This window comes from Mirounga leonina, unplaced genomic scaffold (assembly GCF_011800145.1).
Source record: "Mirounga leonina isolate KUSES-001 unplaced genomic scaffold, KU_Mleo_1.0 Mir_170, whole genome shotgun sequence".
Lineage (NCBI taxonomy): Eukaryota > Metazoa > Chordata > Mammalia > Carnivora > Phocidae > Mirounga > Mirounga leonina.
In genome coordinates, this window is record NW_023270433.1 from 7347647 (window position 1) to 7370772 (window position 23126).

The 23126-nt window shown below is 56.0% G+C and overlaps 1 protein-coding gene and 1 long non-coding RNA gene across 4 annotated transcripts; one reads left to right on the top strand and one right to left on the bottom strand.

The window, feature by feature from the left end:
- LOC118017633 lies at positions 1-5642 on the bottom strand. The gene is made up of 5 exons (XR_004681199.1): positions 5484-5642; positions 5151-5199; positions 3273-3394; positions 2118-2212; positions 1-335 (listed from the first exon to the last, which is right to left on the bottom strand). It is a non-coding gene; the product is annotated as an uncharacterized LOC118017633 (long non-coding RNA).
- Positions 5643-5870: 228 nt separating this feature from the next.
- GOLGA2 (golgin A2) lies at positions 5871-22626 on the top strand. 3 transcript variants are annotated; one of them, XM_035015712.1, is made up of 27 exons: positions 5871-5999; positions 7474-7596; positions 8700-8780; positions 12046-12162; positions 12427-12470; positions 12591-12654; positions 13057-13116; positions 13309-13389; positions 14199-14237; positions 14514-14576; positions 14663-14756; positions 14855-14961; positions 15867-15925; positions 16215-16356; positions 17435-17524; positions 17632-17739; positions 17915-18002; positions 18372-18709; positions 18933-19046; positions 19754-19999; positions 20079-20154; positions 20380-20468; positions 20719-20937; positions 21025-21127; positions 21221-21327; positions 21405-21558; positions 21649-22626. In XM_035015712.1, exons 1-27 carry the CDS (start codon positions 5916-5918, stop codon positions 21870-21872), a joined length of 3114 nt encoding a protein of 1037 aa, XP_034871603.1. In that variant the 5' UTR covers positions 5871-5915; the 3' UTR covers positions 21873-22626. The 3 variants fall into 3 exon arrangements, with proteins under 3 accessions (XP_034871603.1, XP_034871604.1, XP_034871605.1); XM_035015713.1 differs by lacking the exon at positions 13309-13389; XM_035015714.1 differs by lacking the exon at positions 12046-12162.
- Positions 22627-23126: the final 500 nt, after the last annotated feature.

Genomic DNA, 23126 nt, shown 5'->3' on the forward strand with positions numbered 1-23126 from the left:
ATTGCTTGTATGTTTATTTACAAATGGGAGACATACACACACACAGACATCACTAGGACATTTCAGGAAACTTGGAGCAGGGAACAGCTCTTCTTCGCTGTCCGTCTCTTCTCTGGGCTCCCTTGTGACTCAGATCAAGCTCTCTAGAAAAAGGCTTCTGACACTTCCTCGCTGGGAAGCCTGTGCGTGTGCTGGACGGGCTCTCACTGCCTCTCATGTTCAAATCTGCCTGTCCCATTGGGCTGTGGACAAAGGGCTGTGAGCCTTGGCTCAGTCATTCATATCCAGGCCAAATTCTGGATATAATTCTTTGGTGGTGACACCTCGGATCACAGCTGAAAGGAAAGAAAGAAGAAAAGATGTGTGTCTGGTGGGAGGAGTGGGAGGGAGAATGGCCAAAGGCCTGACCTACCCAGGACCCACTCTTGCACCTTCTTCTTGCTCCCCTAGTTGGCCGAGATACCCTCTTGCTACTCCTTCCAGACCCTACCACTGTGGGCCCTGCTTGGCCACCCCAAACAAGACTCACTGAACCCTCACCCCACTTGACAGAAGAGTCAAACCAAGCTCTGCTGGACTCCACACAGAGCACCTAGAGCCATCTGCTGAAAATGTAAATTTATATTTACATTGCACCTGGGGCCTGCTGAAAACCCTCACTCCTTAGCCTGGCCCAGGGGTCATGCCCTGGCCCTTTGGTGATACCATCCCTCCTGCTCCCTCAAAGACCCTTTCTGTCTCCCAGGGGAAGGGATCTGAGAGGTCTTCCCTGACCACCTTAGCTCATCCCCACCTGCCACCCTGTTCACCTCAATATTCTTCTCCATCTCTGGCCTGTTTCTTTTTATCTTTTTTTTAAGATTTTATTTATTTATTTGACAGAGAGAGACACAGCAAGAGAGGGAACACAAGCAGGGGGAATGGGAGAGGGAGAAGCAGGCCTCCGGCCGAGCAGGGAGCCCAATGCAGGGCTCGATCCCAGGACCCTGGGATCATGACCTGAGCCGAAGGCAGATGCTTAACGACTGAGCCACCCAGCACCCCTGGCCTGTTTCCTTCATAGCACTTAACACATTTTATAATTCCTTTGTTTGTGTTCCTTTACTTACTGACCTTTCCCCTCCCTTCCCCCACACACCAAAACCTAAGTCACATGAGAACAGGGTCCTCCAGGTGTCTGGTTCACTAGAGTGCCCCACACCCTGCAGAGCAGCACAGAGTAGGTGTTCAGTATATATAACCTCAGAGGATAGGCTGCCCTGTCCTCTCCAGGTCCTGGGCCTGGAAAGACAGGTCTCAAGCTGGGTTCTGTCTCACAAGAGGGGATGTCCTTAACCACCAGGCTACGGTCCCCTCATCTCTTTTCTCCTTGGGGCCTGATCATCCTCCTTCCTCCATCTGTATTTCCCTCCTCCTGTTACCTCCTCTCCTTCCTCGGGACCCATTCCCCACTGGAACAGAAAAGCCCTCCCTGCCACAGACTCCCGGATGCTGATAGGCAATTCTACAGGAAGTGCTAAACTCCTGCAGTGACCAGGCAGACATCCCAGCCCTGCACCCTGTCCCAAACAGTCACTGGGTGCTGAACGCTGGAGTGCCCACCGGCCCCAGCCAGGTGACCGGACTGAGGCCATCCATGCCTTTGCTTGCTTCCAAAGTGGATTGTCCTAACCAGCCTAGGCACACAGGTGTCTGTGCCTTGGCCGAGCCCTCTGGATAGACTGTTCAAGGAAGAACAAAATACTCCTTGAAGTCACAAAGTCACCCATCTGTGACTTTCTGCCTCTGTAGCGAGTCAGCCACCTGAGGTAAGGGTGGTGTAGCAATCAGTCTGAGTAGGCCCCACAAGACCGGGAACCACAGCCCGCAATCGAGCAGGTAGGCAAGTTCATGCTCAAACCTGCCTGGGGCTCTGAAGCAGGCTCTACACTTGAGGGAAGAGACCCCAGGGACTCCTGTAAGAGCTGTACAGCTGCTTTGGGGCATTCGGGGAGTGGGCCAGCTGAGAAGGACGGGAAGGCTGGCAAGTTGGAGGGCCCAGGAGCAAAATCCAGACACCCGGGGAAATGCGGACTCCTTCCTTCAGAAGGCTGCTCCTCTGGGGTCCTGCTGCTCACCTAGTTTGCCTAGCAGCATCTGGCCTACATCCTTGATGTCATTATATTCGTGGAGCTGGGAGATGTGGTCCTCCAGTTCATCCACATTGTAGCCTCTGGGGTGGGGGGTGGAGAGAGAGAGAGAGAGAGGATCTTTAAGAAAGCTGAGGAGGATCCAAGGTTCAGAGAATAACAAGGCATCTATTTAAAGATTTTATTTATTTATTTATTTGTCAGAGAGAGAGAGATTGAGCACACAAGCAGGGGGAGCAGCAGGCAGAAGGAGAAGCAGACTCCCTGCTGAGCAAGGAGCTTGATGCGGGGCTCAATCCCAGGACCCGGAGATCCTGACCTGAGCCGAAGGCAGATGCTTAACCGACTGCGCCACCAGGTTCCCAGAAGGCATCTATTTAACTAGTGTTCATGGGATGCCTGGGTGGCTCTCAGGGTCCTGGAATTGAGCCCCACGTCGGCCTCCTTGCTCAGCAGGGAATCTGCTTCTCCCTCTCCCTCTGCCTGCCACTCTCCCTGCTTGTACTCTCTCTGGCAAATAAAGAAATAAAATCTTAAAAAAAAAAAACTACACAAATGTTCACTAAGGACCTACTAGGGACAAGACAGACCCTGCCCTCAGGAAGCTTACGGTAGGGCAGGGGATCTGCCTAGCCCCTCACTCCTGGCCAATCTCCCTGTGCCCTTAGGGAGTGGTTCGCAGCCATGCTGGTACTGTGTGACCCGGGCCACAGCAGGGGGATTCACAGATGGGCACATGAGTGGCTAGTCAGAGCCCCTCCCGTGTGAAATGCACATTCAAAGGCTGCTCAGTCTGTGCCACATGGCTGGAGCAAGAGGTGTGAGAAAGTCAGGAGTTGTGGAAGAGCCAGCTTCCTCCAGGCCCTGGAGAGCCCACCTGCAGAGAGAGAATGGAGTCGGTGTGCAGATGGAAGAGGCAGAGAGGGACCCAGTGATAACCTCTGCTAGGGACAGTTTTCTGCTCCCTAGTTCCTGCTCCTCCCAGGTCTGACCACACCCTACCCGAGAGAGGCTGCTGACATGCTGAATCCCTCGGCAGGGCATGGTCCTGGTTTTAGGCTAAACTAGTGTGGCTGGGTTTCAGTTACTGGACCTCCGGTTAAAAGTTATCTTAAGCATGCTGAGGAGCCCAGTGAGACTTACTCAGATATTAACTGGGTGATCTCCTTGTCCAGCAGGTCCCTCTTCTCCTTCAGTTTCTGAATGTCGAGGTGCAGAGAATCCTTGCTGGCCCCATCAGCCTGGCCAGACTTGGGAGATGGCCGCTGAGTGGCACATAAAGTCATCAGCCAGACTGACCCATTATCCACAATTCAGAACCTACAAGTTGTCCCCAACAACCACCGCCCCCCTTCTGCTTGGTGACTGACACCCCCACCCCCTAATAAGATTACATTGCCCAGCTGCCCTTGGAATTAGATGTAGCTGTCTAAGTTCTGGTGAGTGGAAGTTAGTCAGAAATCATGTACACAAGTTCTGGGAACTGTCCTTCCAGGGAGAGGGTATGCCTTTCTCTGGCCTGCCTTCCTCCTTCCTGCTGGCTAGAATGTGGATGTAATGAAAGAGCTGAACAGCACCTTGGGCGATAAGGTAGAACCTTGTTGAAGGTGCAGTGGAGCAAGATAGAGGCCTGGGACCCTGAGGTCTGTTTAGGCCACCGTTATTTGGGGTTTTCTTTCACTCCTAGCCACACCCAATCCTAATTAAAGGGCTCATCCTGGCCCCTAACCTGACCCCAGATAACCTGCCTCACGTCTACTTCTTGGATGCTCCTCTCAAGTCTATGATGTCGCTGGGCTGATAATTTCATTGGGTAACAAACCCCTTCCCTGGGGCTGCAGTTCATCTTTGCCCTCTCTGCCTCTAAAAGTTGCAAAGGCCAGTGCCCGGTACACTGCTAATCTTTAGGAAATGTGTGTTGGGTCAACCGTGTACACATGATACAAGACGAAGCCAAGGAAGACATGGTTCCTACTCTTAGGACAGAGGCTTTTAATCAGTCAGTCGACAGAGAGGGAGTAAGCACTATCTGCTAGGCACTGGCAAAGGCTCCAGGGATTCAGCAATGGATAAGACATCAAGCCTGGCCCCTGCCTTCACGGAACTTATATAAAACACCCAATAATTATGTTTTTCCTCCAGATATCTCCATGTAAAGCTCTATTCCCATTTCATCAGGAAGGCCTTCGCTGACCACCCCGCCTAAAATGGTCACTCCTCAATGGCTCACTCTTCTTTTGTCCTGATATTTTATAACATCCATCACCACCTGACATATACATTTCATTAATAATATTCTGTTCATTGCTGGCCTTACGCCACTGGAGTTTAAACCCCACGAGCGCAGGGCCGGTGTTTTGTTCACTGTGTCCCCAACAGCGCCTGGCACGTGGTAGGCACTCAATAAAATGTGTCAGATGAATGGGTGAATGACAAATAATCAATCAACTAACGACAAGCCTGAAAAGTGCTTTTAAGGTGAAGTACAGTGTGTGAAGGGAGTGTCCAAATGAGCAACTGGACTGAGTCAGAAGTGGGGGTGAAGCTTCTCTGAGGGACCTCTCAGCTCTAAAGGATGAGCAGGCATCACCTTGCTAAAGAGCTGGAAGGAAAGTATTCCAGAAGGGGACAGTATATCGAAATGGCCAAGGCAGGAGAGAGCACACACGTCCGAGGGAATGAGGGGGGTTTCTGTGTGGGGTGGGACAGGTGAGGGAGGGGATCGTGGTGTTTTCAAAACCAACCACTTGTGGTGCTGTCGGGAAGGAAGAGAGACAGAGCCCACTGGGAGAGCCTGGGGTACCACCGGCAAAGGCCAGGACGCTGCTGCTTCTTTGAAGCTTGGTGGGCAGGGAGGAAAAGAAGGGGAAGCACTGAGAAATGACCTGGAGCTTCTCAGCAGAGCAAGGTCTGCTGGGGGAAGGCTTGAAGAGGGCTGGGGTGGGGAGGAGACCTGGGAGCAGCACTGACTTCCCGGTGGAGGGCCAGAAAGTGGGGGCGGGGGTGCACAGGCATACTCACAGGGGATTGGAAGGCCCCGCGGCAACTTTTGGAAAGTCCTGGTTGAGTCCTGGAGAGGAATACGAGGGAAGAAGGCTGATTGAACCTAGGGTCCGCTCTGGGAGGAAAGGGGTGTGGGGAGGTTAGGAGTTGGGAAGGGGCAGTTACGGTCCGGGATCGGGGTAGGGATGCTCAAGGAAGGGGAGACTCTGAGAGGGGGGAGTGTGTGGAGGGCTAGATGGGGGTAGACGGAAGTGATCTCTGGGACGAGAGAGTCTGGGGCAGGGATATAGGGAGTCAGGAAAGGGGCTGTGAAGGGATGCCCTTTCGGCCTGTTCTCCGCTCCTCGCCCACCTCCGGAGCCCTGGGGTCCGGGGTCCCCGCCTCGGGGGAGTATGCAGGGCAGGAGGGTCCAGGGCGAGGGCGGGAGAGCGGCCCCTCAGGTCCGCCAGGTATTCGGAATCTTACGACGGAGACCGCGAACGGTCAAAAAAGCGAGCTGCGCGCGCACCCTGCGAGCTCAGGCCCCGCCCCCCCCCGAGGTGGGTGGGGACTGCGGCTGCGCGCTCCGCTCTCATTGTGACTCCACCTGTCCCCTGAGGCCCGCGGCGGCCTGGCCACGCCCCTTTTCCTTTCATCTTCCTCACTGACCAATAGGATTGGGGTATTGAGGCCACGCCCACCCAGCTGCCGCCTAGAAACTCCCGGGTTCCTCCTTTCCTGGCTCAGTCGCACATCGGCGCGGTGACTGCCGGAAGCAATTCCGCGAGGGTTGCCGGGATCTTGATGATGTGGCCCCCCCTTCCCCCTCCCCGTCCCGGGATGTCGGAAGAAACCCGAGAGAGCAAACTGGCTGCGGCCAAGAAGAAGGTAAAACGTGCCGGGTCGCGGCTCCCTGACCCAGCCAAAGGCCCCTCCGAAGGCCGGGCAGTGGCCAGAGTCTGTGCTGCCCCTGAGGCACACAGGGCGAGCCCCTCGGCGCCCCTTGGCGCCCCCCCCAAAGTCTTCTCAGCCAGTCCCGCCCCCCGGCAGCCCAGCCCCCGCCCTCGCCCGTCGCCCCCGGGTGACTTTGGGCCGGTGAACCCCGGGATCCTCGCTTCGGGCTTGGCCCTCGCCATCAGCCACCCAGAACCGGAGGACCTGGGCTCCCCTGCCCGGTCCCGGTCTCCGAGGACCTCGGTCCCGGCCCTGCTTTCCCCTCCCCCACCGCGGAGCGGCGACTCGGGCGTCGGTAGGGAGGAGTGGAATGTAGTTACGTCACAATCCCCCTCGGAACTGTCATTAGCGCCACGAGCCCGGTGTTTGATCTTACTACTCAGTCTCCCAGTGTTTTCATACCCTTTCCGGTTTCTCTGATCGCGGCACAAATTTCCAGCTTCAAGGGGACTGGGGACTATGGGACCTGGGTGGGAGAGGTTTCAGGAGCCCTTACTCTAAGATTGTACCCCATCCTTAGACATTGACTTCAGCAGTGATCACAGAACGTTGATAACACCTTGGTGACAACTGGGGAGAATGTTTTTTTTAGTATGGTTTCCTCCTAGGTTTCTACTGTCTTTCTTTCACAGTTTAAATCTGAATTCTCTACCTCACATTTTAATTCCCCATGATTCTGGGACCAGGGTCCCCCTCAATCGGTGGTCTTTAGAGTAAGATCTGCTTATCCTCTGTGGAACAGATCTCTGGAACCTGAACTTCATAGGTGGGAATCTTCTCCAAATCATCAACTCAACATGGAGTGTCCTAAGTGCCACAGAATAATATGGGACTGAAGCATCAGTTGTGCTTGATTCTCTTGACAGAGAAAAGTCATTTTATATTAACGTACCTAGGAAGGGCGTTTGCATAGATTTGTAAGATTATAATAGAATTCTCTCTGAAATGGTGGTTGGGTTGTCCTCGTTCTGTTACATTCCCACATTCACTAGGTGTGTGCCTTCATTGCCTTCTGCCATCAGGATACGTTGATGTAAAAGTTTGATAAGTACCAGTGTGCAACTTTAACAGATGTGTAGGAAAGGACTCTAAAGTCTGATTACTCAGATGTTTACTTTTCCATCTCCACCTCTGGTTTTGCCTCTTGGCACTTGCTGATTTCATGGCATAACCCCAGAACTCGGAGTCAGAAGACTAAGTTTAAATTCCATTATTGCCCCCCTCCTTTTTTTTTTAAAGCCATGTTATCATTCCATGTCTGCAGTCGCTGAGAAATACAACACTTTGTAGGGCTGTTGGTGGTATTAAATCAGATGGCGAATATAGGAGTATATGGTAAACTACAAAGTTGGATGTGAGTACAGGGGATTATAGTTCTCATGAATCCTGCTGCTTTTCCTTTCTGCAGTTGAGGGAATATCAGCAAAAGAACAGCCCTGGTATTCCTGCAGGAGCGAAGAAGAAAAGGAAGATCAAACATGGGAGTAGTCCAGAGACAACCACCTCTGATGGTTGTCACTCTCCCGAGGAGGTAAGTATTGGCTGGCCAGGCTCCTGGGACCAGGGTGCTCAAGGGGCAGTAGAGGGTGATGGTTAAGATTGTGAAGGAAGTGTCAGGTACAGGTTTGAATCCTACCTCTCCCTTTGCTGGGGATAATGTCCCTGCTAGGGATATATTTCCACATCAGTAAAATTGGGGTAATGTTATTTACACTTGTGACACTGGAATGAGATGGTTGATTTTTTTTTTTTTAAGATATATTTATTAAAGAGAGAGCTGGGGGTGTGGGGGCAAAGGGAGAGGGAGAGAGAGAAAAGCCTCAAGCAGACTCCCGGCTGAGCACAGAGCCTGACATAGAGCTCCGTGCCAGGACCCTGAGATATGACTTGAGCCGAAAGAAATCAAGAATCGGACATTTAACTGACTGAGCCACGCAGGCCTGGCACAGGGCCTGGTGCAGGGTAAACATTCAGTAAAGGGTAGTGGTATTTGACGTACTGATCTGGTGACTTTGCTCATCCCCAGCCCCAAACGGGAAGCCAGGCAGTGAGAGCAACCATGTGCCATCACAATGTCCCTTTAGAAAGCAACAGAAGAGGCCCAGGGTGTAGCGAGGAGAGCCCCAAGCACTTGGGTTAGGTGACATTGAATTTTGAGTCCATCTTTGCCACCAGCTTGCTGGGCGACCTCAGGAAAATCACTTCCTCCCCTGGGCCCAGTGGGCTCATCTGTAAGATGATATTGTTGGAGCAGATCAGTGTCTTTCAGACTTCTAGCTGGAGCCCCTTGTCCAAGCGAACCCTTCCTCGGAAGTCTGGTTTTTAAAATGGAGATGACATTCCTGTCAGAGTCGTCCCCAGCATCCTGGGCCTGAGGAGCGGGTCTCATGAGTGTCTTAAGAAAACCGCTGCATTGGGCCGGTGACTGCATTCTCTGTCTCGTTCAGGGGACTTTTCCCTCTGTGTACGCTGATTTCTGCCTCCAGCAAGGCAGCTGGTGGCCGTTTGAGAAGGCGGCCTGGGCCATGGATTTGTTCCCCTCTCTCCTCTTCCTCCTACCCTGACTCTCTCACCTCTCTCTAAGCCACTTTCTCTCTCCCCTTGCCCTTGTTTCTCCCTTCTCGCCGCCTGTAGATTCAGGACATCCTGAAGGTGCTGGTGTCCGACCTTAACCGCTCCAATGGGGTAGCGCTCCCCCCATTGGACAAGTGGCAGGTGAGGTAGTGCCGAGCCCCCTCTCTGGCTTGCTCTCTCCCAGCTGTGCATGCCCCAAGGCTTCTCTGGTTTGGGGGATACTTTGCCTCTGGCTTATTTTATGTTGCTGTCATTAACCCTCAGCCTGTTCATGTCTGCTTTTTTCACCTGCTTGGTTGATTGGCTTGTTTTCCTTGCCCCCCATCTTTTATCATCTTGAAGAAGGTGAGACACGCCTTGAAGTTTAAAGGTAATTTGGAAGAGCTTCCAGAGCAGGTGTGTGGGATCTGGGCTTTTCAAGCGTTGAGTATGAATACCCAGTGGCGTGTCAGACTCGGAGAGATTAAATAAAAGCAAACCTTCAGGCTTGCCCTTTGGGCACCCATCCCCAAGTTTGTGCTCTCTTTGAATTGGATGACTTCATTTTGGTTTGAGAGTAGGGGACTGTGGGGTTAAGACGAAGGGAGCGTACATTATAGTTACAAGGATCGAGGTTATTTTTTCAGAGGAATTAACTGTAAAGCACATGAGATTAACCAAACAGATGAGCAACCAGGACATCCCGCCCCTGTTGTCTTTTATTTTATTTTATTTTTTTATTTTTATTTTTTTTTAATTTGTGCGAGAGAGAATGAGACAGCATGAGAGGGAGGAGGGTCAGAGGGAGAAGCAGACTCCCTGCTGAGCAGGGAGCCCGATGCGGGACTTGATCCTGGGACTCCAGGATCATGACCTAAGCCGAAGGCAGTTGCTTAACCAACTGAGCCACCCAGGCGCCCTTTTTTAAAGATTTTATTCATTTATTTGACAAAGAGAGACACAGCGAGAGAGGGAACACAAGCAGGGGGAGTGGGAGAGGGAGAAGCAGGCTTCCCGCAGAGCAGGGAGCCAGATGCGGGGCTCGATCCCAGGACCCTGGGACCATGACCTGAGCCGAAGGCAGACGCTTAATGACTGAGCCACCCAGACGCCCCCCTCCCCCATTCTCTTTTAAAAATCAACTGGACATTTGGCTGTGTATTCAATGGCCCTTCCTAGGGGAGGTGGTTGGCTAGGTGCTCGAGAAAAGAGGTAAAACCAGGTCGAATGCACACTGAGGGAAGCAGACCCCAGTGCAAGAAGCAAAGGTAGACTGTGACAACGTTCCAAGTGCCCAACTGAGGGCAAGGTTGGTTCTAAATGGACTTGAGACTGGTTTGAAGATTACAGGTGGGTAGCATTTATCCAGATGGAGAGTGGGGAAAGTGGGAGTCCCAGGCAGAGGGGAGGGTGGGATGCAGGTAACAGCCAGCATTGTGAGCTCACAGAGCATCTCCCAGAAAGGGAGCCTGGGTGGGTTTTCTGGACATGATGTTCACACTTTGTCCTGGGACACCGGCCAGGCCGGTGTGGGGGGAGGGGGGAGGGCTGAAATGCGGCCAGGTCCTGCAAGAGATGGGCATGGAGAGAGGGCGGGGACAGAGCTCTGGATGCTGGTGCGAGAGGCTTTCACCCACTGGGACCACTCATGCCTGAGTGGTCGGGTCTGTCCCGGTGCTGTGACTCACGTTGTGATCTCAGAGGAGCTGCTGAAGGGCACAGGGAAGGGAGCCCAGGCCTAGAGGACTCCTGAAGCTGGTATTTGCCCTGAGTTCTAAGATTCTGTGCCCACACCCCTCTGTTGTCCTGGAAACGAAGACCCAGATCTTTCTTGTGGTTTTTAAATCCTCTCTGTATCAATGGCTGTTTCCCACTTAAGTTTTCTGTTCCCGCAATGCAGGCTTGTGGTTACAGGATCCTGAACAGAGCTGACAGCATTTCCAGAAATGGGGAATCATGGAGAAATAAAATTTTAATGGAATGGGACAGCTGGGGGAGTGGAGAGTGATTTTTTAAATCCTCCATTTTGCTATAAGACCTAAAATTGTGAAATAACTGGGTTGATCTTAAAATCGGCGTGTTACACCTATTTAAGTCCTCAGAAAATTACTTTTTTCCTTTTCTGAACGTTCTTGTGTCTAGTGCTAGGGATCTGTGGGAACCCAGGATGCCAGGAGGCACCCAGAGCTTGCCAGGGCCCAGGGCTAGAAGTGCCCACCTCCCCCAAAGTCTCAAGCCCGGCCAGCTGCTGAGCCTCTGCTCTTACCTGGGAGATTCTATTGACAGGTTGGCAAGGCAATTGCCAGGTCCCAGGGTCAAAGGTCACAGCCTGGCCAGTAAACATGCAGATTGCTTGATTCATCCTCAGCTTCCTGGGCTCTGCAGCACTAGCTCTAAGGAGGGCAGTCGAGTTGACTTTTCAGAGGCCAGGGCTGATGGGTCCAGAGGACAGCCAGCCCTGGGTCCCTCTTCCTTCCGGCCCCAGCCTCGCTGGCCGGGCCTTGGCTCCCTAGTGTGCTCCCCTCTTCAAACTCAAGCTTGTCGGCCATCTTCCCTGTCTCTCTGCTCATCTTTGCTCCTCATCAGACATTAGATCCGTAGAGCTAGATGCTTGGGCTGTGTCAGGCCTGAGCCCAGAAAGAGGCTGGGTGGGGCCCTGGTCAAGCAGGTGGGTCCAGGTGGGGAAGAGGGAGCCGTTTCTCCATGGGTCCTTGTCCCCAGTCGCAGGATTGTTCTCCAGGGTACCAAGAGTCAGAGGGTAGATGTCCTAGCTCTGGTTTCTCACGTTGGTTCTCAGCTGGGTAGGTGTTTTGGAGCTAGGAGGTTGGGGTGAGGCTAGTGGCCATGTTTTTCTTCTTCCCTGCAGGAGTAGGGTGAGGCATCTAGTTAGGTAGCTTCTTTCCCAGAAAAGGCCTGAATTGGGCAAATACAGCCAGTAGTTGGGGAAAGGAGGGGGGAAAGGAAAAGCGAGCAGGGAGGAAGGAGGCAGATAGTGGCATTGGCCACGTCCTTCATCACCACCACCCTCTGCCTGGCAGGGCCCAGGATGAGGGTCACTCTGGCATTCCAGAAGAACAGTGCCTTCCTTCTCCCTGACCGGGCACTCCTGTCTTCCATCTGCTATGGCTGCTGCAGGTCAGAGCCTGATAATGTCTCTTGCTGAGCTCCACGGAGAACAAGGCCCCCATGTTGAGGAAGGAGGTCGCGCAGACCCTGCTTTGAGCTTTGGCCGTCCAGAAGGCTGCAGAGCGGCCCTCAGCTTGGGCGAGTCATGGCCGCACTCCACTCCAGAGTGGCTCCCAGCATGTGTCACTGTCACTCTGACCACAGCAACACCTGTCCTGCCCGCTCTGCACTCCTGCATCCATGGCAGCAAGGCGCCTTCTTACCCGCATGGCCCCTAACCCCCTGCTCTGTTCTGTGACAGGCGCCCAAAGACCGCGCCGCTCCTGCCGCACCAACTGTTGATGACACCGTGTCACCTGATGGTGTCCCTCCCCGCTGTGCTAGTCCCCCCTGTGTCACTAGCATGGCGTCAGTTCAGGTTTGTGCCTCCTCACCCTTTGCCTACCGCCCCACTCGATGTTCGCCCCCTCCTCCTCAGAGGACTGGACCTGCTTTGGGTCCTCTTCCCCTTTCTTCAGGGAGCTTGGTTCCTTCCGGAGGACTGAGGTGGGGGAGGCCGAGACTAGGTCTTTCCTTGAAGTCTGGGGAGTTGGCAGGTTGTCAGAAGGTTCTTGCCTCCCCCCATCCCTGGGTGGTCTTACCAGCAATTGAGTGACCACCTCATGTGTTTCTTCCTGAGCAGAGTCATGATGCAGAAAATGGCCCTTTCCTCATGGATGAAAGCAAGTGAGTATCTCCTATGGGGGCAGCAGTCCCTAGGCCGAGGGAGTCGGGGTAGGCCACTGCCTGCGACCTCCTCTTTCCCATTGAGCCTCCTGCACCCCTGACTCCCGTGTTCGTCCCCAGATGTGTGTCATCTACCGAGAGCCTGCGACAGCTATCTCAGCAGCTCAATGGTCTTGTGTCTGAGGTACCCCAGGAATTGAAACCCAAGGTGGGGGGTAGATGGGGGGATATGACAGAAAGAATGAGGCAAGGTTCCCAAGAGGGACGGAAGAGCCCAGGAGCAGCCAGCTTGTTGGGCAGTGTTCAGCTCGGCAGGACTCCTCTGAGTCATCTTTGAAGCTCCCCAAATTGAAGGGGTTGGACCTCGAAGCTGAAGCTGGTTATGTCATTTGATCCCTCTGCAGGAAGCACAGAATGAGAGCCGCCTGGGAGGGGACAGATGAGGGGGAGATAAGAACCAGGAGGAATTGGCACAAAGGGGTTAGGCAGAACAGTGTGCAGCTAATGGGTAGGCCAGGGAGTCGGATGGCTTAGGTCCTGGGGGGGGCAGAGCGCACCTCCATGTGAGCCCTTTCGTGTCTCCTAGTCTTCATCCTACATCAATGGAGAGGGCCTGGCATCATCAGCTAATATGAAGGATCTGGAGGTAAGTGGGTCTGGACCGTGGCCCAGTGACCCTGCAGGCCAGCCCCCCCCCCACCTCCCACAGTGGGGGCTGGGTGCCCCGCTGCCAGCTGAGACAGCCCAGACAGCCCCCAACCCTAATGACTGCTCTCTCTACCTCTCCCCCCGCCCTCATCCAACTCCTCCTCCTCCTCCTCCTCTGCATGCGCCTCAGAGCCGGTACCAAGAGCTATCACTAGCCCTGGATTCCAGCAATCTAACAAACAAACAACTCAGTAGCAAGATAGAGGAATTGGTAAGAGTCCAGTGGGGTCCCCTGATTCCACACTGCCAATCTGGGGCTCCAGTTTCTCCCTGGGGCTCTGAAGAAAGGGACTGGGGGCCCCTGGTGCCAAGGGAGAATGGGGTGCCGGGGGGCCTAAGTCTCCATTGGAGGGACCCCGGAGCACGGAGCATGCAGCATGGCTCTCTGTGGCTGCCCTCTTTGCCTCCTCTCTGTTCTCCAGACACCCCTGCTTGGATCCCCATACTTGCCCCGGGGCTCTTGCCTCTGGAGGAAGCACTGGTTTGACTGGTGCACTCTGGCCTTGACTCTCAGCCCCTAATTTGCTCCATCTTTCAACTCAGACCAGTCACCTTTCCTCTCTGGGCTTCCGTTTCCTGCGGAGGTAGAATTAGAGGTGGCCAAGGTCCCTTTTAGCTCAGAAAATCAGGTCCTTCTCATTCCTGTATCCCTGCTATTAAGAACAGAACCTGGCCTGGTGGGGCATGCTCAGTAAATATTTGTGAATGAATGCACCCTTCTGAACCACGAACTGACAGAAGGGTAGTCTAGTCTCACTTCTCAACTCCCATTTCTGGAGGTTTAGGTCCTTGTCCTTTCATGGGCATCTGGATCCAGACTCTCACTTGCGTAGCTGTGAGCCAAGCCACTTAAGACCCAAAGTCTCTTTCCTTGGGAGCTTGAGGAGAGTCTGTCAGTTCATGTCCCCGTGAACTTTCCCTTTAAAACCCGTTCCTGGCCCCTGCGCATCCTCCGTCTTGGTGTGGGGAGGGTAGTAAAGGGGGACAGACTGAGTTACCTTCCTTTGACTCTCCCCACAGAAACAGCAGAACCAGGAAACTTTGGATCAACTGGAAAAAGTAACGTGATTTCTTTGCTGATTACATGGCAGATGGGTTTGGGGAGGATTCATATGTAGAGGCCCATTCTCATCTTGGTCTGCTCCTAGCCTGGAGGAATAAAAGGCCCCCTCCCCATCCCCTGCCCGCCCCCCCCCCGCCCCCCCCCCCCCCCCCCCCCCCCGATCTGGCCACATTGTTGAGCCTGTCCTGGGCCATCGGTGGCATTCTGGGAGCGTTGCTGTTTCATCTCTGCCTCCTCCCAGTCAGGGATGTTGTGTGTCCTCCTTCCTGCAGGAGAAGAAGGAGTTTGAGCAGAAGCTTGCAAAGGAACAGGGCTCTCTAAGGGAGCAGCTGCAGGTGTGTGGAGCCGAGGTCTCCCTCCCACCCTCCAGGAGACGCTTCCTTCCCTCCTCTTCAGCGCCTCTTTGCCTTCTTTCCCAAAGGTTCACATTCAGACCATAGGAATTCTCGTGTCTGAGAAAACTGATTTACAGACAGCCCTGGCCCATACACAGCAGGCGGCCAGGCAGAAAGCAGGTGAGGGTCTAGACACCCTCCCATCCCTCAGCCTGGCATGTTGGCAGGCCTTGGGTGGGATTCCTTCCTGGGTTCCATTTCAAACTCTGTCATTCCAGGAGAGTCTGAAGATCTTGCTAGTCGCCTGCAGTCCTCCCGCCAGCGCGTTGGAGAACTGGAGCGCACCCTGTCTGCTGTCTCCACACAGCAGAAACAGACGGACAGGGTAAGCCCGGCATCGGACCCGTCCGCGGGAGGTGCAGCTTCCCCGACAGGTCCCTTCCACATGATGGAGTGTCTTACTGCCCAGAAGGCAGCACGGGCCGTTTCTTGCTGCTTTAAAGTTGTGTGTTGTTAGAAGAAACGCAGGGCTGAGCTGGCTGTCTTGGGGGAATTGGCAGTGGTGGGGGCTGCTTTCTGGAGCGAGCACTGAATGCAGAGGCCAGAGCCAGAGAGCCAACGCTGCTGGTCACTGGCTATGGGCCTTGGCCGAGTACAGGACAGTACTTTTAGTATGTTACCATTTGTGTAGGAAGGGAAGCATGTGTGTAATAGATAGAAGGTGCATGAAAGGATTTATAAAAACCCAGGGAGAGGAACAGGGTAGCTCTGGGAGACCTGTCACCTCTGTACCTTCATGAGTGCTGGGCCTATGAATAGATCATTCAAAAAAGAGACAGAAGATCCCAATGCAAATTTAATTCCACTCCTTGGATCTGCTCCCCCACCGCAGGGAGAAATTGTGGGTGAAGAATCAGACAGACTGGATGTTTAATTCCAGCTCTGCTGGGGATCGCAGGCAAACGACTTCACCTGTGACAATCTGCGTTCACCTGTAAAACAGACACAGTCGTGCCTGCCCCATGCGGTGGTCGCAAGGCTTGAACGCGATCCTTAGCCTCGTGCCTGCTGACTGGCTCAGGGAAGGATCGGTCACGTAGCAATGCCACGAGCTCTGTCCGGGCCTGCGCTGGCCAGCCGGGAATCTCTCCCACCCTGCCCGAGCTCCTTTCCGAGGCAAATGAGAGCGTGGGCTTGGAAAGGCTTTGAACGAAGCGTCAAGGGTAGCTGATAGTCCGCCCTCCGCACCCTCCCCCTGCCCGCGCCTGACCTCGCCTTTCTGTGTTGCAGCACAACAAAGACTTAACCAAAGAGCGAGATGCCCTGAAGCTGGAGTTATACAAAAACAAGTAGGATGGCTGGGGGCTGGCAAGCGGGAGGGCTGTGGGAGCAGGGAAGGGGGTCCTACGGGTTAGGACCCGTGCAGAGCTGGGCTCTGGGCCCAGCGGTGCCACCAACGCAGGCCGTGGCCTCAGGCCACTCAGGTCTTCTCTCTGGCCTGCCACTGGGGACTCTCGTTCCCTGGGGTCCCTTCCGAGGCCCCTGTTCTGTGGCTCTGTGGCAAGTGTGGTGGGTTGGTCACCAGAGGGCTCCTTTCTGTTCTGTACTTGTGTGTTTCCTCGCTGCCTGTGGCCACAGCAAAAACAACGAGGACCTGACGCAGCAGAACTCGGAACTGGACGAGAAGCTTCGAGTGTTGGTAAATGAGAAGGCGGGCATGCAGCTCAGGATGGAGGAGCTGCAGAAGAAACTGGAGATGTCGGAGCTCCTGCTGCAGCAGGTAAGGCCGGAGCCCCAGGGAGCCCGAGCCCCAGCCGTCTGGGGCCGCTGTCTCCCGGGATTGTCGTGGGCGGCCTCCAGCCACAAGCTGGAAGATTTGGATCCTTGCTCTGGCCCCGCCACAGAATCCTGCTCCCAACACTGATCAAAATCTACAAATCGGGGCCTGGCCCAGATCTGTGGAATCAGAATCTTAGGGAGAGGGCTTTTTTATTTTGTTTTTTAAAGCATCCTGGGTGAAAACCATTGTTGTACGGGTGGCAGGCATAAGGCTAGCCCGTGAGTCTGTCTGCTCCCTCCCGGAAGGCTGGCCACCAGGGTCAGAGAGCTCCCCTCCGTCAGAGTTTCTTCACACCGAGCCGTCCTCTGCCTTCAGGTCGCTTCCCTCGGTGGGGCTCTTACCTCCCGATCAACACAGGAAAAATCGTGTCTCTTTCCCAAGACAGACCTTCTGATACTGGCGTGGGGGGAGGGGGTTGCGGATTCCTTGTCGCTCTCTCGTCTTTTCCAAGCTACACAGCTATTTCTCATGTGGTCTGTCACCCTCCTGATTGCTTTCTCCTGGATATGGGACCTGATTTGTTAGAGCTCCAAATTTGGTTTGGCCTGGGCAGCAGACAGAGTTCTCTACCCATCCACCTGTCTGGCCACCCATCCGCTCAGCAAGTGTTAATTGAATGTCGCCTCTGTGGCCCATCCCTGGGATGGGCAGTCTAATAAATGGCCTGCCAGAGATATAAAGTGAGGACTTGGAAGTTGATGGATGCCCGCACTCTGTGCCCTGACCGCCCCAGTTCTAGGACCTGGACCAGTTTGTAGCCTTATTCACTATAACCAGAAAAGGATCCGGAAGGATACACACCAAGTCGGGGGGATTGGGAGCTAGAGGAACACTTACAATGAGTATTTAGTTAACGGAAAGCCTATGGATGCAGTACTAATAATGTGAGCATAGAGATCTTCATCGATCCCAAGTTGTACGTTATCCCAGCTCAGACCCTTTTGCGGGGGGGCCTTGTGTGGTATAGCTGGGCCACCAGGTACACCTGGTACATCTAACCTCATCTTTCATTCTCCAGTTTTCTAGTCAATCGAAAACCCCTGATAGCAGCCAGGAGTTACAGCAGGCCCTGAAAGACCGGGCACAGCTGGAGGCCCATGTGGGGCAGGTGAGGCCTTGCAGAGCGAGGGGGGCGAGAGGAGGGTGACCCCAGGTGCCCAGGAGCCCGCGAGGCACAGGGACAGCCCCTGCTAACTTCTGTGCCCCTTCTTGCAGCTGAAAGATTCACTGAAGCAACTGCAACTGGAGAGAGACCGGTATGCAGAGAATCTGAAGGAGGATAATGCCATTTGGCAGCAGAGGATGAAGCAGATGTCTGAACAGGTGAGACGTGACCTTCGGCCCCCCTACCTTAGACAGGTCACGTGATCTTTCCTGGGCATCAGTAAAATGGGAATCCTGTCACTTGCTGTGTGCAGCCAAGGGGGGGAGGGGTAGAGAGGGCGATGGTCTTCCCTTCCCGCCCCCCACACGCCCCGCCCCCCTGTGCTTTGGGCAGATGCACAAATTGAGGGAGGAGAAGGAGCACAGCGTGAGTCAGGTGCAGGAATTGGAGGCCAGTGTGGCCAAACTGAAGAACCAGATAGGTAAGCTGGGGCTGGAGGATCTGGGAGCAGGATTGGTGGCAGAGGGCTGGTGAGAGTGCCTTCGAATGCCCCTAGGGATGTGGATGGATGGAAGGGGACTGTGGCCAAGGGAAGGAGGTCTATACCAGGAGTTGGCCAGTCCGGGTAGAGCGCCCACTGGCAACCACCCAGAGTTGTCTTGAGCATAAAAACCTAAAGAACTCTATTCCAAAGTGTCTTGAAAGATTGCACGTCCCATGAGTGTGAGGGGACTGTTAGCCAGGAGGCCAAGGTTTGGGGTGACGAGGCCCAGTTAGAAGTTGTGGACCAAGAAGAGGGGGTTTCGGGAGGCACAGAGGTGAGAGGCCCCTCCTGTGCGCCCCATCTCAGCGGTGCCCCCAGTTCCGGAGCCCCCAGCCGGGCCCTCGGAGGAGGAGCAGCGGCTCCATGAAGAGGCTGAGCAACTGCAGAAGGAACTGGAGATCCTGGCGGGGCAGCTGCAGGCCCAGGTGAAAGACAACGAAGGTCTGAGTCGCCTGAACCAGGAGCAGGAGCAGCGGCTGCTGCAGTTGGAGCGCGCTGCCAAGTGCTGGGGCGAGCAGGCCGAGGAGCACAAGCAGATCCTGGAGACCATGCAGAATGATCGCACCACCATCAGCCGCGCGCTCTCCCAGAACCGCGAGCTCAAGGAGCAGCTGGCCGAGCTGCAGAACAGCTTTGTCAGGCTGGTGCGCGGCCCTTCCTCCCTGGCCGGGTCACTTAACCCCTCTGGGCCTCTGTCTCCCCACCTGTAAAACTGGGGAGTGGGGGTATGGACCCCACCTGACATGGTCCCCGTGAAGGCACCCTGTGAGCTAGAGAGCCCTGCTCAGATGAGCTGTGGGAGGCGGACGCCACATCCTGGGGTCTCCAGCTGCGCCGGGTGGCCGCTGACTCCTCCTCTCTGTCCAGTCCAACGAGAACATGGAGGTTACCACTGCGCTGCAGTCGGAGCAGCATGTCAAGAACGAGCTGGCCAAGAAGCTGGGCCAGCTGCAGGAGAAGCTGGGGGAGCTGAAGGAGACGGTAACCCCCGCGCCGGCCGAGGAAGCCTGGGGGACAGACACCCGCCTGGAGAGTGGGAGGCTTGGCCAGGACAGGCAGCTCCAGCTGGGGGGTGGGGGGCACGTGACTCCAGGGTCCTTCCCAGCCTGCCTGCGGCGCAGGCTCCTTCTCGCCCCCTGCTCTCTGACTTTACGAAGTGGGTAGCCCTGGGCCGAACGAAGGTCGTCGTCGCCGCGGCCAGAGACCTCGAGCCCCTAACCAGAGGGCAAGAGACAGTGTGCGGTGGGCAGCTTCTCGGATTCAGCCCTGGATGCTGCCCCCAGCTCCACTGGTCACTGTTCGCTTCTCATCTCTCAGCCTCGGTGTCCTTTGTCTAAAAGGGAGATTAGCATTTTGCTCACGGAGGTATTGAGGATTAAGGGAGAAGCATGCCTGTAAAGTGAGGCATTCAGGGCGCACTTAGATGTCGGTTGGCGCGCTTTGATTTTCCACTAAAGTTAAAAAGGAGGGCTGTCATGAGGTGTGAGGCCGGGTGAGGGAGGTGCGGGGCTCTGGGCGGGGAGGGGGGCAGTCACTTTGGTCCTGGAGCGAGGGAGCCAGGGGCCCAGGCGGGCGGGAGGGCTAACCCCCCCCCCCCCCCCCCCCCCCACCCCCCCACCCTGGGCCCCGAACCCCCCCCCCCAACAAGCCACTGCCACCACAGCCTCAGTCCCAGGGTCTTCCTGCAGGTGGAGCTGAAGAGCCGGGAGGCCGAGAGCCTGCAGCAGCAGCGGGACCAGTACGTGAGCCACCTGCAACAGTATGTGGCCGCCTATCAGCAGCACGTGGCCGCCTACCAGCAGTTGGCTTCCGACAAGGAGTTGCTGCACAAGCAGGTCCTGCTGCAGACCCAGCTCATGGACCGGCTGCAGCAGGAGGATGTTCAGGTCAAGGTGGCGGCCACGAAGGCCCGCCAAGAGTTAGAGGAGACCCAGGTGAGGGGGTTTGAATGCTGAGCCCCCAAAGGGAGGGCCTGCCACCTGTTTCCCTTCTCACTCTTTCCTGGCCCCTCAGGGACGCCTGGAAGCTGCCACCCAGCAGAACCAGCAGCTCCAGGCCCAGCTGAGCCTCATGGCTATGCCTGGGGAAGGTAAGTGCGGGTGCCCAGGGGAAGGGGACAGAGCCCAAGGAAGAGGGCGACTTTGAGCAGCACCGAATTGAGTGCGAAGGGACCTTTAGGACAGTGGCTCCTCTGGGGACGGGCTGGCCCGAGGTCGCACAGGAAGGCGGGGCGGAGCCGGCCCCGAGCTTTCCTCCCCTGCTCGCTCCACCTCCCCTGTTGGATCGTCTGAGGAGTCTCCGGGTGCCCCGACAGGAGACGAACTGGACAGTGAGGAGAAGGACGAGGAGGCTGCCCGGCCCAAGCTGAGCATGCCGGAGGGCCTGGAGAGCCGAGAGGCCATGGTGAGCGGACCCCCGTCGTTGCCCCTTCCTTCCCTGCCATCTGAGGTCCCCCACCCCGGGCACCCTTCTTGCCTCTTGGTTTGCCTCCCTCGACTTCTCTTGACCCCCGATACCCCCGGGAGCCAATGGTCAGCTGTGGCACCATCCTTGAACCACGGGTAGGCCCACTGAGGCCGGGAGAGGAGGAGCTCCTCTCCGCGCCCCCTGCTCACCCTGAGCAGCCCCCACCAAAAGCACATCTTGCCTGCAGGTGGAATTTTTTAACTCGGCCCTAGCCGGCGCCGAGGAGGAGCAGGCCCGGCTGCGCGGGCAGCTGAAGGACCAAAGGCTGCGCTGCCAACGCCTGGCTCACCTGGTGGCCCCGGGCCCGCGCGCGCCGGAGGAGATGGCCGTGGCCCCCGGGAGCGGGGGCGAGAGTGTGCCTGGGGAGACCCACCAGGCCCTCCAGGCGGCCATGGACAAGCTGCAGGTGAGCGAATCTCCTGCGGCTCGGCCGGCAAGGGCAGGATGGCTCAGGCGGGCTGCCGTGCCCTGACCCCCGCTACTCTGGCCGCAGAGCCGATTTATGGAGCTCATGCAGGAGAAAGTGGAGCTGAAGGAGCGGGTGGAAGAGCTGGAGCATCGCTGCATCCAGCTTTCTGGAGAGACGGACACTATTGGTGAGCGGGAGGGCCAGCGCCCGGGGCCGGCGCGGGGCAGGAGCTCTGGGATGGGGCGGGAGCCTGAGCGGCCGCCCATCCACCCTCCCGCAGGAGAGTATATAGCCCTTTACCAGAGTCAGAGGGCACTGCTCAAGGAGCGGCACCGGGAGAAGGAGGAGTACATTAGCCGGCTGGCTCAAGACAAGGAGGAGATGAAGGTAGGGGCCCTGCGCGTCCCTGGGAGTGGGGCGGGGCAGGGGTGGGGCTCGCGGGGGCTCAGCACCTCTCCCTCCAGGTCAAACTGCTGGAGCTGCAGGAGCTGGTGCTCCGCCTGGTACGCGAGCGCAATGAGTGGCAGGGCAAGTTCCTGGCCACTGTCCAGAACCCTGCTGGGGACCCCACTGGAGCGCCCCCAGCCCGAGAGCTTGGCAATGCCAATGGCCAGGGTGGTGAGTAGAGCCCTCGGGGGCGAGTGGGTTGGGGGGCGGTGGGGAGAGCTCGCACAGCACTCAGAGCCCTGCCTCTCTCTCCCCCCGAAGATCTTCAAGAGGTGAGCCTGGCCGACAATGATGGTGTGGCACCTCTCCAGGGAGAGGCCCTGGTGGGCCGCAGTGCCCCTGCAAACCCCACCACACAGCAGATCATGCAGCTGCTGCATGAGATCCAGAACCCCCAGGAATGCCCAGGCTTGGGCAACAACCCCTGCATCCCCTTCTTCTACCGGGCTGATGACAATGACGAGGTGAAGATCATGGTGATCTAAGCACCTGTCACCAACAAGCAAAATCTGAAGAAATGGGGCCGGGGGCTCTGCCCCCACCCTCTCCCTACCACCCTATCATTCCTTCCCAGTTGCCCTTTTCTCCCTACGCTAGCAAGATAGAACCCCTAAAGGGGTATGATAAGCCCCCTAATGGGGGGAGACAAATCGGTGCAGACCCACTTGCCACCTTGGCAAGAGCTGTATCTTTATATCTGGACTATTCATGGTTCCAGAAAAATAAAGAGCCGGAGGCTCAATAGATACAGAGTTTATTTAGGAGGCTCCCTCTCGGGCTCCCTCTCTTGGGGAGCAGGGGCTCCCTGGTGACCTCCTCACCCCTACCAAGCAGTCCTTCATTCAGAGGGGCTCATGCATCCTCTATTCAGAGGCACTTTGGGGCACAAGTGCCCCCCTGTCCCGCTAGACGACTGGGCAGCACTCTCCTAAGCCTCTCTGAGGCCCAGCAAAGGCATATATAAGCTGCTGGCGGGGTAGGCTCCCCGCTCAGTGTATATACTGTACTTCTGTAACATTTTGTATATTCTGGAGATCGGGCAGCCCCTGTATCATAGCAGAGGTTGGAGCTGGCAAATGGGGAGCAAGTTCTATTAAATATTTGGGGAATGGGGACACTTATTTATTGATAGCATAAGACAGAGGAAGACAGAAGAAGGAGGCGGGGACGGGGTTCTGCCCTGGTGATTCGACTCCTATGGGTTTGCTTTTTATTTCAGAATAAAAGGATTTAGCCATACTTGGCCTTGTGTGTGGAACTGGGGTCTGTGCTGTGGGCATGGAACAGGGAGGAGATCCTGCCAGCAGAGGGCAGGCTTCTGGATTGTGCGAAGCCCCAGTGTGTCTGAGCCTGAGCAGAGCTTGTTAGAGGTGGGCCAGGCCTGTCACCCCCATGCTGCTTGGGGGGAAGCCTGGGGGATCCCAGGGGCCCTGCCCTGGAATTCTCAGGGGGCATTCCTGTCCTAATGGCCCAGAGGCTCAGAAGCCTGATCTAATCCTGGGGAGGGAAAACAGGGTCCCAGCACCCAATCCTCCCTCCAGGCCGAGTCAGTGCCCCTGCCCCCTAGTGGGCAGAGCAGGCTTCCCAGGATGAGAACCCATGAACCCCCAGGTGCTTTCCCAGTAGGCCTTGCGAAGGATGGCGCCTTTTACCGCCACTCCTTACAGCACCTGAGCACTTGCCCACCCCTGCATCCCAGTGTTTAAGACTTCCCCTTCCCCTGAACTCCACAAAGAACA